The 18,381-nt window shown below is 33.6% G+C and overlaps 1 protein-coding gene across 1 annotated transcript; it reads left to right on the top strand.

The window, feature by feature from the left end:
- Positions 1-13,989: 13,989 nt before the first annotated feature.
- LOC113561050 (zinc finger protein Noc-like) lies at positions 13,990-18,085 on the top strand. Its single transcript, XM_026967240.1, has 2 exons — positions 13,990-14,294; positions 15,737-18,085. Exons 1-2 carry the CDS (start codon positions 14,226-14,228, stop codon positions 17,252-17,254), a joined length of 1,587 nt encoding a protein of 528 aa, XP_026823041.1. The 5' UTR covers positions 13,990-14,225; the 3' UTR covers positions 17,255-18,085.
- The last annotated feature ends 296 nt before the right edge of the window (positions 18,086-18,381 follow it).

The raw sequence follows: 18,381 nt of genomic DNA, 5'->3' as shown, positions 1-18,381 counted from the left end.
TCGTATAGGTGGGGAAGTGGAGAATAACAAAAACAATTTACAATACATAATTTTAACAAATATATGATAATCACGAAACGTTTTCTTCGCAGCAAATTCAAAAGTAAATCAGATCCGTTGACGCTTGTTTCACACGAGTAATAGCTCAATATTATACTCAATATGCTCTGCGAATCAAAGTATTTGATCAATCAATGTATTTGAGAATTTGGCTCGAACGATGTACCACTGATTATATTATTTGTACGATGTGTACAACAAGAGTGCGCATTATTGTAAATCGTATATTTTACACAAGTGTAGATGCTTAATTGGATTTTTGTGTATGTGTTTTGTGAACGACTTATTTAGATTCTAGGCCATAGCTCTGGACGGGAGAATATACCCTGACTTTGTTTGTGAGCCGAATTATAGATTTTTCATTATATTTTACTGTATATTTTATAGGTTGCAGTGCAATAAACCTATTGCAGACAGATAATATAATTATGATTATTGTACCACAAGGAGGATAAGGTTTTGATTGATCTAACCATATTTATTTTTAAATTATCAATTACCTACTACGTCATCCTATACCTCTATATTATTGTGTAAATTACACGACATAATAATTTTACATTCGATATAGCATTTTCGTTATTTTAAATAAATTATTAGTTGAGTAACTCTAAATTATACGCTTTTCACGTTATGCATACATTACGTACACAATATTCGGCCACTTACTCATCTGCAGTATTTTGCTTGGAAATGTCCAACATTACTAATGATTGGACTATCTACAACCAAATAACTAAAGTGGATTGTAATTAATGTAAACAATGTATTTAGTTCAGTTCTGTCATCACTACTATATACTGTACATATACAGATAATAATAAGCGGCCGGTTGGTATTGACACACACTGATTAGTAGGTGACCTGGTGAAAATTATGTTCGTACATTTCCGTGACATTTTGAAGTTAATTTATTTTAATATAATAAATAAGTAAAAAGATAAACAATATTATTTGAATATAAAATATCAATAACGGTTTTTAAATCGGTTAAGATTATATTGACGATGTATATATATAATATGTCTATAGATAACAATTTTTATTATACAATATAGACTTATAGAATGTATGCAGTAATATTAAAACTGAAATTATAAAACAAAACTTCAAATTGTAATTATATAATATATTGTTAATATTATATTAAATGACGGTTATAACACTGGGAATAATAGCAACAACAATAAATTACTTTTTAAAAACAAATTTTTTACAAATTAAAATGCACGTACAATAAAAAATACACTTCCGATTTGAACAATAACTGTGGATTAACATGGAAACAAAATATTATAAAATCAAAAATGCAAAATATGAACTGAAAAACAATAGCTGATTATATTAAAAATTTAAGTATTATAAAATATTATATGTTATTAACATTCTGTATTATCTTGTAATTGCAAGATGTACAATAAATACATAGTGTCATGCATGTAAGTCTACAATATTAATATATATATGCCAGATCATGAAATGCTTGAGTGATGGTAAATCCTGAAAAAGTGAAAAGGATCAGAGACCTTGAAAAGGGACAGTGCTCGGGCACTGCTCGCATTACGTTAGTGTTGTAGCTGAAACTGGGGACAGGAGATAACTAAATAAGATAAAATGGATTTAAAACGAAACATATATATATTTGTAAACCATTAGTTATAATTAGGTAGGTACTAGTTTGACGATGTATCCATTGTAAGCTTAAACGGATACTATTATGTAATTCTTCAATAATGATCAGAGCGTTAATAATGTAACCTAAGGTAACTAAAATGAAAAATATATATTATTATTTTATATTTTATACTATTAGTAAAAAAATACGATTTTTCAATAGATAAAAAATGTATTTATAAACTAATTATCATCTCATTTAACTAAAAACTACTCATATACACTATGTGTTCGCTGGTATAGTGTACATTGGTATAATGGAAATCATACACATATATATTTTAATTCCATTATAGTATATTAATAAATATATTTAAACTTTAAGATATAAGAAATGATTCGCTCTTGGTAGATTTTTAAACGTTAAAAGTCACACGAGAGATTTTTTAGGTTTTCAATTTGTTAACACATGTTACATAATAAATTATGGGACTATGCAATATAAGAGAAACAATATGGGAGATTATCTGTTTATATATTTTATATTTTTTAATTAATTAATTATAAAAAAGAATAACCTCTCTTAGGATGTTTTTTTTACTTTCAAAATCAAGGAGTTGTAAAAACTTAATTTTCTAATTTTTCAAGTATAAGAAGTTTTTTTTCACGTCAACGACTACTTTAATATAAGTTTTTCCTGCTACACTATCACAACATGATTGTACAGTGTTTAGTAAGCCATTTATAACTAAATTAGCAGCTGCTGAAGTGATCGAGCAAGTCGTCAGCATAGTTGTCGACTATGTTTATAATAATATATCGGCCAGATATAGGTTCTTTTGGGTACAATAATTATAATCTGATTGTTGTATATACGAGTGGTTTTAAAAATAATATATTATCCACAAATAATTATTTTATACGAAACAGAAACAAACGAATGCCGAGTCAATAAAATTTCAATGACTATATAATATAAGGCGACAATGATGAGTGCGGGACTTCAGTCGAGGTTTTCATAAGATAGTGTGACTATATACTTTAACTATTGATTGTTTTGTTTTGATCATATTAAGGTCGAACTTATTGTATTTCAGTTTGTTTAAACCTTTAAACCATTAGTTTGTTTCTTTTTTTAAATACTTTTTATCCTTTTTTAGAACTTATCTCAAGTGTATGTACACTTCGTAATAGGTAGCAAGACAGTGTTATATTTACTATCTCTCCATGTACTCATTATCATGGTCAGTTGAAAAATAGTACTATTTGGTATTGGTTAAAGATATCTCATTCTCAAACATCCAGTACTCATAATTATGGTTAGTAAGTTGTTCAATAGTAAAGCGATGACCTGACAGTTATAAAGTGTAAATCCCATGCAGGAATCTTGTTAAAGTATCCTTTTTAGTACTCGTGATCATAGTCACAAAAAGGAAAATTAAATAAGATTTTACTCGTTTGATGATTTGGGAATCGGAAACCGAAAATATCTGTTGTATAAATCAATCCTTTGCGTGGCGTATACGAAATACTCAAAAAAGCGAATAGCGAATAATAGACAATGGTATTTTGGGTATGTGTATAATCGTACAGTAATATAGTAATAAATAATTAAAAAATAATTAATAAATGTATTACTAAGATTTATATGATTCTTGTCCTCGTAATTTAACAATGATAATAAAATGGCTGCACAAGTGACTCATCTAAAGAATTATATAAATATTAAAATAAATAAAATCGGTAACTTGTTGGAAACTCGTAAACAAATCGGCGTGCAGTCTAGTTACTGGCCAAAGCAATTTCCTAAGATCTGTAAATATTCTTCACAAAAATAAAGAAAAAAAACTACATATAAGTTTATACTTGTGTGTAAAACTGTAATTATTTAATTTAGTGTTTAAACACTTAATACTTGTGAGTATGCGTAAATATAACAGTAAATTATTCAGCTATTTGAACCGAATAAATTATACTATAATAATAAGCTTTTACTCGTATGAGTCAATTTGACCATTTATAGCTACCATTATTGGCTATTATAGAGTCGCTATCTGCTTTGCACAAATATCTATTTATTGTAGATTTGTAGACTATTATTTATGTATTTCATGAACTAAAAGCGACTACTCGGACTACTATATAATGGCATTTACGATCCAATTATATGAGAATAATTGATATCGAAGCCGCGATTTTTACAACTAATACTTACGCGCGTGTGTGTGAGTGTGTTTCAAACAATTGGTGACGAATAAGTAACAAATACGAATGACAAATAATAAAATTATATTATAATACAAATCTTGGATTGATAATAATAACAAACATTTATGTATATATTATATAAAGTTATAATATGCATATATAGATACACTTATCTATTATATTAATTTATGTGTGACGGTATACTACAAAAAATCGATTAAATAATGACAATCACATCCCAGTTATGACAGGTTGCATAAAAAATTGATTAATTTAATAATTTACCAAAAAATGTTATGAATCAATTATAGGGACATAAATCATAATTGAGTTAATGCAATATATTAGGTTTTCTTCCTCAGACTCACGCTCAATATAAATAAAGCTTTAAAGCGAGTTCATGGTAAGTAATCTTAGAGTAAAATCACCTATCATAAAAGTTATAGAAAATAACATTTTTGAGGGTTTAACATAATGGTTTTGCATTTCATAATAACTCGACTTTAAATATAAGAAAAAAATGTTTGTCAATTTAAATGGATACCTATTAAATTGTTTTGAAATAATGTTTGGACAAAATGATATGTCATACCCTCAAAAATATTATTCTTTATAATATTTTTATAAGTGATTTTACTTTAAGATTATTCAAAAATATAAAAATATCATTTAACGAGATTTGGTTTTATCCATGTTGTGCGTAGCCCAGAGAGAGAAAAAAAATATTCCTGGCATTCTATTAAAGGACTATTATTTCACTATTATTGATTAATTTAGTATTTAGTGATTGTTTGTGCGACAATAGTTTAGTTTTGTAAATCACTTGATTATATTGATAGTATTTATAAATTAAATATTACATAAGACGCATGTATATTTTTTTTTAGGCTGCTCATATTTACTTATAGTTATTGATGTTAAAGATATTAAAGCAAAAAATGAAAAATAAAACAATACAATTTTGTTCAACAAATATTATTAGGTTGTTGGTTGTAAAGGTATTCACAACTATCTTATATTGTCTCGAATATCTATAACGACTTACACTACCTAATAATACTTGGTATATATATATAATATAATAGATTTTTATACATTTTATTATATTATGAATATTATGTTATCGAAGTATATAACTGTTTATAATATCGTGTAAACCACATAGTCAAATTAACCTTATACCATACAATTACTATGTAATAGGAATATATAGGAAATTATAATTATTATAGGTATACTCGTATTTATTTATATTATAGGTACTATAACGTCTATAAGACAATTTTTTATGCTATAATAATTTAAATTAACAATCTTATTATTATTGTTTAGAACGTACCTCGCTACATTTAATATGCGCGTTTCCATAATAATATTATATTTCATACATTATAACATGATGATGCTTTTTTTCCATGTTTCCGGTAGCCATTCACGAGCAAGTCAAAATCGTATTCAACGCTTTCCGGCTACAATAACCACACACGCCTGAGGTGATAATACTATACTAATCGTATTTTTGTTAATTTAAACACGCGTTAAGGGGGTCAGGCATTCTTTGTGTTGTGATTATACTTAAATAATATGTATAATTATGTGTATATATTAGACTCGGCTGCGCAATGCTCCCGTTTTTGTAATACTAGCAATTTATTATACTGCCCTGTATTATGCTTGGGAATTTAATGGGAAGTGTAGTGCGGATGAGTATATGAACTGTATTGTATGGCGTATAGGTATAGGATATAGTATAATGGAGTGGTTAGAAGAGCAATGCACTTCAGCTTCAGAATAATAACATATTATATCCATGTGTTTTATTTTGATTACTAAACAACAACGACCTCCGACAATTATTTTCGATTTTCTATTTTATGATGGTGTTTTTTCGAGTGCAATTTACTTTGAAGCTATTTATTTTAATACTGAAATCTCTCGTACCCTATATTGTATAATAACAACGTCTACATAAAGCATACACATTACACATGCTGTAAACTTAACCGCGTTTTTAAGTGCTCTCGCTAAAAACCTTGTACACTTATACATAGTTATATGGAAACAAGGAGTTGTTTGTTGAGTAAACAACTGCGATCTGTACGTACAATATTATGTGTTCAAAACGGTGTCATTTTCTAACATTTTTGATTCACGTCGGTTTTGCGGTGGATATTTTCGTTTTTAATTTTCCGTAAAAGCTGCAATGACGGTCGTCAAACTTTTTAATTAGCTAATGACTGCGCGAGTATATAATATTATATAGTATATTATATAGGTCGTTTAAATGTACACTAAACGGGATATTAACTGCCACAATAGTATAGCTGGTCTCATGTGAGTTCGACTTTTATGACGCACCCGATATAAAATATTGGGATGAGGTGAATAAATTCATCAGGGTGCGAGCTACAAGGGCGCTGTCATTCGGATATATAATAATATAACGTGAGGTTAGAAAGTGTTTTACTGCAAATATAAATGTTTAAAAAAAAAAAAAAAATATTTATAATTTAAATTTCTCCGTTTGTTTGAATCGTGAATATCTCGGATCTCCGTGAATCAAAATATCCCTGTAGGTTTGTAGTAGTGGAAAACCACGTCATGTAGATAACGGTTGTAATATATTTGCATCATAAATTGATCGCAGACGAATACGAGCCATGCCCCATATCCAATTTGTTTTATGGATAATGATTAACGACTGTATTATATTATTTTACTGGAGAAAAATACTGAATGTTATTCTAGATATTTCGCCACAGATAAATTGTATATTTTTTGCATTCAATAACTCACGTTTTATTCTTTTCGCTTAATACGGAAAAAACACTCGATAATGCAATTTATGAAGACCCATTCGAATGATCCGTCAACATATAAATTTTTTATTTATCCAACAAATCTAAACTCGAACAACGATAAACCCTACGCTAGTTTTTTGACGGTTTAATTTACGAATATTATATCGTTCCTCCGGATGGGTCATAATTTTAAATCTTATAATATTGCATCGACTATCAAGACACAAATAAACGGAGTTATTAACTACCAGTATAATAGTATAATGTGTCTAAACTCGTTTCTAGTCAAATGGATTTTGAAACGTTAACTATAAATATAGTAGGCACTTATATCCCGTATTAATAACAATAACCGAACGTAACAAAATAATTAACTTTTTATGTTACAATAAAAACATACGATACCGGCAGTGTGTGACTCGGTAGTGGTTGGTCTGGCGTGATTCGGAAATTAAAACGACCGTAATTTATATCATTACTATCCGCATCGATGATAATAGTAATAATAATCGTTTAGAAAACGCCACGCTCCGCTCGTGGCTCGTTCTGTATATAATACGTATATACCGTAGTTATATAGAGATATTATTATATTTATTATACGTATACACTATACACATGATATATTATTATTATTATTATACAGATATATATATATATATATATATATAGGTAGGAGGCGTAAACGATACCGTGGTAAAGACGACCGATAACAATAAATTGTGTATATCGATATGCAGTCGGCGCATATAAATAAGACCATACGCGCGAACTATAATGCGGTGCGCGCGGAGCGTTCTGTTTACTATATTTTTTAGTAATGGACATAAAATAAGTACGCACATTGGCGATCGAAACGAATTAGACGTCCCCGGTAATTTATTTTATTACACCTGCACTATACACGTATATAGGTACCTTTAGTTTGAGACGATGCGTTATTGCGTTGAAATTTCGTAAAACGTGCCAGTTTTTTTTTCCAACGATATATAACTACACAGGACTGCGCAATGGACATAAAAAACGACCATTCGAAAGGTTTTTTTTTCTCCGTACGGCTGTTAACTTGACAATTTATTATTTACGATGAGTATAAATCGAGTATAGTGTCGTTTAATATTATGTGAAATTCGAATAATAGTACTATAACATATCGCTTGTATATTACATCCAACGCCGCGTCCGTACCGCACGGCGAAGGAACTAAGGAAGTGTTCAAGAGACAGACAATAAACGAGTTTTTAAGATCGTTATTGAGATTTGCTATGTTATCCGCAAACAAAACGATCGCGGTTTGATGACGTCGATGAGGGTAGATATATAGTTTTAGGGGTAGATCCGCAGTGGTCGTAATGACGGCGTCGCTTCCGCAGAAAAATTCGTCGCGCCACTTCGACAAGTACCTACTACCCGTATTAATTATGCAAATGCATATTTTATTATGCCAAACGGTGATAGTTTATCTATAGCCGATAGACTACTCCATCAACTGCACTCGCGCGGCGCCCTATCTTTAATTTCTTCCCGCAGTATAGTATAAGACAGTAACACTTTAATTTATGTGGAAGAACTGCAGCGAGTACTGTACGGTACTTTGTCTGTTCCTATAAGGACGAGTCGTGTGCATATATATATATAAAAAAAAAACACAACGCTAATAATACAAATTAATATTATTCTATACACGTGGCGAGCGGCTAGCAAGGCCGCCCCCGCGTATTGCAGCGCGACCGACGTTATAACGCGCGAGTATACGACAACAAATAATACCTAATACATTATACACCACCACCGTGTGTGCATTATAACGGGCATAAGTATTATTTATGATTATTTCTGTGACCGACTGGCTGTATAATACAACGCAGTCGCTGCTGCAGTACATATAATAAAGTCGCGCGGTCGTGTGACCGCCGCCGGCAGACGCGCGCATTTGTTATAATCGTAAACATAATATATTATTATTATGATTATACGCTCGCGAGATGCTCCTAACGAGTAACCAGCGCCGCCGCCGTCGTCGTCGTAGGACGTGAAAGTCAATTATTATTATTATTATTATTATATTACTATTACCGACGCGCGTTGACCGCAGAGTGCAGCAACCACAATATAATATCGTACACGTCGTCGCCGCTTTCGGAATGATAAATGCGTGAACACGTCAAATATAATATAATATCCGCACCGTAACAATCCACAATACGTACGGATCATATATTATACTCGCAAAACTGTTATTCAAATAATTATATTATATTTATTTTACGCAGCACTACCATCACTATAAATGCGTATAATACAGTGGCATTTCCAGATTTTTTTTTTTTTGTGGGAGGGGAGGGTATACACTGTCCAACATTCGTGTGTACGAATAACGAATATAAATCTTTCAAAAGAAAAATAGCAAATACGGCCAATGGGGGAGGCATGGCCTTTGTGCCCCCTTGGATGCGCCACTGGACTTAAAATATATATTATTATTACTGTCTGCGTCTCGATCTCATTATATATTGCGTTATTGTTTTGCCGCGGGTGACGAGACACGGCAATCGGGCAGCGCACGATCGGAGAAAACGATTGGCAAACATAGAAAAATACTACTAGTTAGTTTGTTATTTGAACGGTTATTATTTATGATTTTAACTGCCAGCAGTGTATTCCGACGCCTGGCGCGCGGCACACATTATCTTACTTACAGAAGTTAAAACTTAAAACATTACACCTTCTGCAGCGACCCGCCGTTCAGTGCTGATGATATCCTGTCGGCAACCAGCTGTTTCCCGAACTCGATTTTAAATATTGTTCAACGTTTTCCAATCTATTTGTTTCAACATAGAAACAAGTCTGTTTTTATCGAAACAAACGATTCGAAAGAAATTGTTCTTGTCTTTTACACACGTATATATCGTTACAATTAAATATTAATATCAGCAAATCCACAGACCCGCGTTGGATCCATGTGTACAAATTACAAGTTCATTGCGAGCCACTCGACTGAAGATCCATAATTCTATTTTAGGTTCATATGATCGGAGCGATGAATGTATTGATTTTACAATGATGTATGTTTCTTGTGTATGCATATTATTATGTTTTATACACGATAAGCAGTTGAAAAAATGCTTCAAATGCAACTTTGAGATGGTTTTGGGTAGAAAATTAGATCAAGTTTATACTATTAAGCACAAACTTGTACTACCAACTTTTTTTTATTTGTATATATTTTTTAATATACATGCGTGTTATGAATCTACTCATGGAGAGATCATTTGAATACTAACCTTTTATTATTATGATGAAAAATACACACTTTTCATAAAATGAATGCATTTATATTATTTGCATATATATATATATATATACCTACTCATATTTAAATATAAAAATAATACACTCATCTCAAACATAATTGTCATTCTAAAATTATTATCACACAACCAATAAAAAGCGAGATATTTAATAATAGGCCGTTTCCATAACCTTTGTTTTTAACTTTCGAATAATCTTTAATGCTTCCACAATATAGATCAGAACATTTCACTTATTATTTATAATGTTTTAAAAAGGTGTAAATCCAAAAAATCCACTTTTTACCGTTTTCCAATACCTAATCCGGCTTTTTATTTTTGACATAAGTACTATGTTTTAGCAATATTCTAGTGAATATTCACAAATGTTGTACGCGTATACAGATTGTACGTCAATTTCACAATGGCTATCGTAAATGCATTAATCCTCGTTGACAGGTGTCGATTCGAACTGACACACATATAAATATATAATATATTACACATGCTACATACATATACCTACAAAATATTACTGTACCTAATCATTTTTATACTTCTGTTTGAATGATTCATTGTTGTCTTTATCCGACGATTATAACAAACAATTTTCTTTACTCAATACTCATCTATAATAGTATAATACCTATTATTACATTATATTGCTTATACCGTAAATCTTTGAAAGCAAAACAATATAATAGTTAATATAAGATTCAAATTGTCACCTGTCAATATTATAGGGTTTATACAAATAGTGGTGTTTGATTGGAACGAGGGGGGTGTGAATTGTCTTCTGGGCCTATAGGTTAGGTGAGATGAAAAAAAAATAAAATCTTGAATACCATGTTTATATATCATTTTTGTTATAAAAAAGGCATATTTTTTTGTTCCGTTATACTACTACGATTTTTGTAAAAATCACCTGTCACTTTTCAATTGACCAGTAATAGATTGCTCAGCCCACCTGTAAGAAGCTATTCAATCGGTGTATTGTATCTATAATAAATGTTTTGGCATTCACAATAAAATAAAATAAACGCATTTGCTTCGCGGGACACTTTCTTTGACGTACTTGTAGAATAATTTATACTTATAGAAGTCAAACAGCGAAAACGTTTTTAAAATTCAATATGCATTTTAAACCCCGAAAAATAAAAACATTACTCTCCCCAAGTATTTCATTAAATAATTAAAGTGCTGTAAAATTGACATTTATTGATGACAGAGTTTTAAACATTGACTTGTTTTCTAATGCTTGCCCGCGGTCATACGTCAATTATCGCTGACACGGGTTAACCCGTAGTGCATTTCGCATCCAGACTCCTCCATCAGTGATGATTTTGTTGCTGTAAAGGTTGTGAAATATGCCCGAAAAGTTCCACAAGTCGAGTAATTTGCCTTCCCTTTTATTTACACTACACCGCTTCATAAACCTACTAATATTTATGTAGGTACTCTTTTCAATTATGTGGCTGTACCTTATTAATTATTTTCAACTGCATATAGTCATAGTACAGTATGTATTTAATATTTATTGTTAACATATTATATACCTATATTTAATATAGTTAAATTAATTTAATAGAATAAATTACCTTTCTTTATACTTTATAGATATAAAATATAAAAATATATCTATGCACTGTAGTTTCTATTGATATGCGGATATAAACGTGTTAGGTAACAGTAATAGTAATTTTTAATCGATACAGTCTTTCGCTGCGGTTTTAAATTATACTATAATATTTATTTTTCAATTTGAAAATTATAATTATCAAATTATTAAGGAAAATAAGGATCATTTTAAACGAAATTAGGTTCATCCTGGAATTTCCAAAATATTGTTTGCTAACATTATTTTCATCAATGTTTTATTGACGCTTTTTACGATGTTTTCAAAAAATTAATTCTTAATGTAAAACCAATAGCATACTTAAACCGTATTATTCAAGAATATCTAAACTAAGAAGCCATCATTTAAAACTGTTATTATAATACCCAAAAACTGTATAAGTACTTGTAATACAATTCAATATACTAAAAACCACGAATCTGTATAATTAAATGTTTCGTTTATCGTTCTACTCAACAGTCAATAAACTAATAAGTAACAAAAAAATATAATAATTTATTAATGCAATATATTGTTTGTTTTTAATAACTGTTTTTAATAATGTTTGATGAAAAATATTTTAGTACACATAACCGCATATAGAATTTATTATTAACAGAGAATAATATGGTAGATACACAATAAAAATGTTTTTCAATTTCAAGCAATTATAATTGTTATAGTTGACGTAACTTTACACATTTTATTTAGATATGTGATTTCAGTTTGTATGAAACTAAAATAAATACATTTGTCATGAGTCAATATAGCTAATAACTGTATGATTTTAATTAAATTATTACAATTATACTTATTTGCTTATATTATGTAACATCCATTTTCAAATTAAATATTTAAAAACCTATTAACGTTTCGACGTAAGTAAATTTACAAATTAAGGGTTTATAAATTGATGTTGTAATTTAAATGTTGAGTACATTTTTATTGAAAAATAATATTTTTTATTTTATTTTTTTTTTTTTTGACTAGCGATTCATTTTTTACATTAACTTAAACCTCCTATAAAATTGCACTAATAAAATTACTGTAGAATTATAAACGTCATTTTTAAAATACAATTTTTTTATCAGATTTTTCGTTCTTATTCGCAAGGAATTCGCCGTAGGTACAGAATAATATATTTTAATTTTATTGATCTCTATTAATAAATTCGGAGTAAGGACCATTACTTATAGTTATGATAATAACCATAATTACAGTAAAATTGTATTAATAAAACATTAAAATTAGAGACATTATTTTTCTTTGAATAACTAAATATTTAGAAATTAATTATTCCTTAGGCATATTGTATGTACCTCATATAAACATTTTATCGTACAGTAGACGTGGAGTATAACAGTATACTATACATATAATAATATTTTATTATAATTTTGTGTTTCTTTTGCCAGAAAAAAATTGGGCTTAGTGACGCGTAATAGTGGCACATGTACGCGAGAACCAACTTCGTGACGGCCGCCTTATTGCTGTCAGCAAAGATTGCCACCGCCGACGGTTCTTGTAAGAGGAATACATCTGCTGCTGTCAACACTCGCCTTGGGTGGTACCACCGCCTACTTGACGTGTGCCAATGGACTCTGTCAGACGAAGAGAGAGTGAAAAAAAGAGAGGGTGTGAGAGAGGGTCGATCAAACAATATTTGATGAACATTCGTCTCCTCGTTTTGTTATATTTTTATCTTTATCAAGAATGTTATTATTGCATTTTTTTTAAAAATATTTATTGATCAATATTATTTTTAAATTTTTTAACAATACTATGCTCATAGAAAAAACTAAAATGCAATTAAATGTTACGTCATGTTATAATATTATTAATTAATAATTAATATTGATTATCCGTTTAGTATTTTTATAAAAATAATACACACGTAGGTTGTCTGCAGTCTGAACTATAAATTATATATACGCAATAAATTAATATATGTATGTATATATCGTTCTTTATGTATAAGCTATGTTGTGATAATACACCTATTAAATTTAAATTAAAAAAAAATATAAAAATATATATTAAAATATATTATATTTTAAAGTATTATTATTAATTTATTATTTATTATTCACTAACTTAAAGTCTTCGTAATATGTGTGGTGCACAGGCCACGAATATGTGTATTCCCTGTAAGAGTGAATAAATCATAATCGATAGTCGAAAATTTAATTGGAAATGGAAAATACAGAAAAAAATAATATTTACTCGTCCATACGGTACGTACAATAGTTATCGTGCGGCCAAAAATATTGTATCACTGGCAAGACCTCGCTGGAGCGCGCGTCGGTCGAGTGTTTGAAAATACATCTTGTCCTCTCGTCTGTGTACCGGCGCTCCCGTCCGCATAGGCGTTCAGCAGTCGTCAGTTCCTGTCTGACGCTCTTGCCGTTCGCTCATTGTTCGTTGTGCTCGTGTTGTGCGATTTTATTATTATTATTATTTTTTGTGCTCGTTTGAAGATTTTGAATACTTCGACTTTCAATCACAATAATATCGGTTTTTTTTTTTATTATTATTATTAATATATTATTTAAAGAAGAAAACTTTGTTGGTTTTTTTTTTTTTTTATTCGAGCAAGACGTTTTGTGAAGTGTGTTCGGATCGTTTGGCCGTTTTACTATGGCAATCATGGACTCAAATCCGGAAAGCAATCAGTACCAGTACATACAAGATACTTCTTTAGCTTCGGTAAATATTAATTTTTATCTACTAATATACACTGGATTTTTATTTAAATATAAACGAGTGTTGGATTTTTAACGGTTAAAAAAATGCTTTTAATTTGGTGTCCGATGTCATAATGCTCTAATATTTAGGTATGACCGATACAGGCTGTATAATATTCCCGGTGATTCGATTGAATTTATTTAAAACAATCAAGAATTATTATATCGATGTTATAATCATAATAATAGATATAAACTCTATTATATTATGATTTTTACTACTTCATTATTAATTTACTGTAATAAAAATATAGGTACCTAACTTTTTTTAAACTACAATTTTAAAATTAATTTATACAATATACGTACCTGCCTTTATAACTTAGTTTTGATTTTGTATTCTTAACAATAATAGTTTAATTAACAGATAAATAAATTACTAATTAGACTTCTCATGCTAACGTGTGAAATGGTCACTAAACACTAGCGATTAACACGGGCAGGTAATGCAATAGATTGACTGTTTATATCTACATAATACTAATAGTAGAATACAATGAAGTCAAGCTCAAATAATATTTATTTTGTTTATTATACACATCGAATTCATGTGATGTGATTTATTTATTTTTCCGTTTGAGACGTAGTCTTGTCAATCGATTCAGGGAAGGGCAATTTGTCATCGGCAACGTTTACCTACCAATTTTTTTTTTTTTTTATTCAACAAACTCCTAATCAATACAATGTCATAATGTTATTTAACAAACGTGTATTATTTTTAGAAATTTTAACATTTTCAACACTGTGAGCTTATGGTATCGGTGGCGTCGACAACCGACTATTGTTACACACCAAATTTATTTACACGTCGACGAACATTATAATATATTAATTAGTCTCGTCAGTTGATTTATTACGATCGGTAGAAATGTCAAACTTGTCGGCACTGGTAATATATTTCCACGACCGAGTTCGAGTACAACTATACGTTTGTTTTAATTTTATCTTAAAATATTATTATAAATGCAACAATATTTTAATTATTTATTATTATTTTGCCGACCGGTCGCCAACATTTGGTTGTTTAGTTGTCTACTAAATTCTACACCCATTATCTATGTTAGTGCTTATATTACAACCAAACTGACAGTGGTGCGCAATACAATGTAGGATAGTAGGGTGGATTCATAACTATATGTCGTCTGTCGTGTCGTGTCCAAAAGTTGATACAAACCTAACTCTAGACATTTCTTGATAGATCAGGTTTAGTGTACGACTGCTCGATCACCACGGCCAAACAAAATAAATCACACGACGTGACAAACAATATGTAGCCAATGCTAACCTGACTTTGAATTAAAATATTACTCAGTCACATTCCCAACAACCATATACCATACCTTGACACACAAGACCTGTTGCTCGTTCGTCGACTAACCTATTTCTTCCGTTTGCGTGTTACAGTTGGACTCCAAGACGAGCCCGCTAGCCATGTTGGTGCGGACCTGCAGTCAAATCGGCGCGGACCCGCCGATGGCGGCCACCGCGAAGTCGAAAAAACCCGCCGCCGCCGCCGCGCCCGTTTCGGCCACAGCCGCCGCTGCAGACCGACCACACAGCGCGTCACCGGCCTCCGCGGCCGTGGCGTACTTGGGCCACGCGGCCGCCAAGCACCACCGGAACCACAACAACAACTACATGGAAGAGCCGCCCAAACCGGCGAAATTGAACTTCAAACCGTACGAGAACACCGTGTTGACACCGTCGCCGCATCACGCCGTGCAGCACCATCACCATCACACTTCGCCGTACGGTCTGCATCTGCATTCCAGCCACAACAACAACAACAACAACAATAGCAACAACAACAACAACAACGACGACGACAGCCGGCCCAAGAGCAGTAGCTCGGATGAGAACGGCAGTGGCCACGGCAAGAAGCGCAAGTCCGCGTCGCCGCGCGACGATTACGGCGCGCACCACAAGAGCAGCCGCCGGTCGTCGTCGTCGGCCTCGTCGTCCGAAACCGCGGCGGCCGCGTCCACCGCCAACTCGTCCTCTGCCGCCGCCGACCCGTCCACCAACCCGATCATCCGGTCCGGTCTGGAAGTGATGCACGGCGCCACTGCCAAGGCGTTCTGCCCGCCGCCGCCCATGCCCGCCCACTCGCCGTACAAACCGGACCCGCTGGCCGCCTTCCGGCACACGTACCTGCCCGGCGCCCCGTGGATGCCGGCCGCCGTGTCGCTGGCCGCGGCCGCAGCGGGAAAACCGTCGCCGTCCGACTGCAAGGACCCGATGTGCGGCGGCCCGGCGTCCGGGTGCGGCCAACAGCAACAGCACGCTGCGGCCGCGGCCGCGCTGGCGTTCGCCACCCAATACCACCCGATGATGGCCGCGGCCGGCGCCTGTCCGGCCGGTTGCGTGCAGTGCGACCACCAGCGGTACCTGTCGTCGCTGATGGCCGCCGCGTCCGTGCCCGCGTTCTACGCGCCCGTAGCCCGCCCGTACACGTGCAGTTGGGTCATTCCGGGCGGCCACATGCAATCGTCGTCGCCGTCCGCCGCGGAAGCGGCCGCCGTGCCGTCGCTGTGCGGCAAGAGCTTCAGCACGTCCGACGAACTGTTGCAGCACATCCGCACCCACACGTCCGGCGCCGGCAGTGCCGCCTCCGCGGCCGCTTGCATGGCCGCCGGAGCCGCGGGACCGATGTCGCCCACCACCGCGGCCGCGTTCTCCGCGTACAACAGCCACCTGTCACGGCACCTGTTCCACCACCCGTCCGCGGCCGCCGCTTACGGTAAACCGCCGCCGTCCATGATGCCGCCGTCGCCGTTCAGCGCGTTCAACCCGACGGCCGCGTACTGCTACCCTCCGCCACCGTCCTCGGCCGCGGCCGCCGCCGCAGCGTACCATCACCACCACCATCAACAGCTGTACTCGCCCCGCGGAGACACGTCCGCCGCCACCGTTAGCCGTTAACGCGACGACAAAAATCATATTATATTATTATTATTATTATTATTATCATTACATTGATGTATAGTGACACACTGTGATAGCGCTTGTATGTTATATTACAATTAGTCGTCCGACAATCGGATCGGGACGAACACCGATAAACGCGCGACGCGATATTTCCTCTCTCTCTCTCTCTCTCTCTCTCACTCACTCTGTCTCAGTCAATCCGCAGCATTTGCGGGCGGCGACACGTCTCGTTTCGTTACGTTATATTATTATCAATCGTCGTCGACGCGGTGACGGGTGCGTAGTAGGTACCGCCGCCGACTTACCGCGAGCCTTTTTTTTGACCGGTCGCCCGCCCGCGGGGCCGTCCCGCGCCGTACACCGTCTGCGAGCGAACCGTATAAATATACTATAAAATATGTGATGTATTTTATTTATTATTATTTCGTGTATTGATTATCGTCTGCTCACCGGTCTCTCGCGAGATGCGATGCGATGATTTTTTTTTATTATTATTTTTATTGTGTTTTTTTTTTCAAATTTTTTTTTTTTTTTTTTTGTTAACCGTTGTAGACGTCGCATCATGCAATGCCACCACACCGACACCATATAATGTGTACTTTATTGATTTACGAGTTATTTATTAGTAGTACTCTCTCTCATTTTTATTTTTTTTTTTCCATTTTATTACGACCTCGTTGTTATTTTAATTTAATACCGACGGCGTGTGTGATCTATCGTCGACGTTTTATATTATACACGCCATAATATATTATATTACATTAGATTATTATTATTATTATTATTATTTACCTACTCGTGTACAAAATAATATTTGTGTCAAAAAATAAACGTTCGACTAAAACGTTATTCGTTGGGTTTTTGTTTCAATCGGACGTCAATCACCTGTTCCCCATAGACGGTATAATATTATGCACGTCGATTGCTGCTACACCTATTTAACGTGCTTACCGCACGGTATCCTGCAACAATAGGTACGACAATGTGTGCGAACGTGATATTATTAAAATATCACTCACTTCGGTGTCATATACACTGTATAAACATTATTAAACTATTCTAGTGCGTGCGATACAGCGACAATGATGAAGACGCGGTGTAAAGGTGCAAATGCACAGTGT

Source organism: Rhopalosiphum maidis, chromosome 1 (genome assembly GCF_003676215.2).
Source record: "Rhopalosiphum maidis isolate BTI-1 chromosome 1, ASM367621v3, whole genome shotgun sequence".
Taxonomy (NCBI): domain Eukaryota; kingdom Metazoa; phylum Arthropoda; class Insecta; order Hemiptera; family Aphididae; genus Rhopalosiphum; species Rhopalosiphum maidis.
This window is presented reverse-complemented; position numbering and strand designations above follow the sequence as displayed.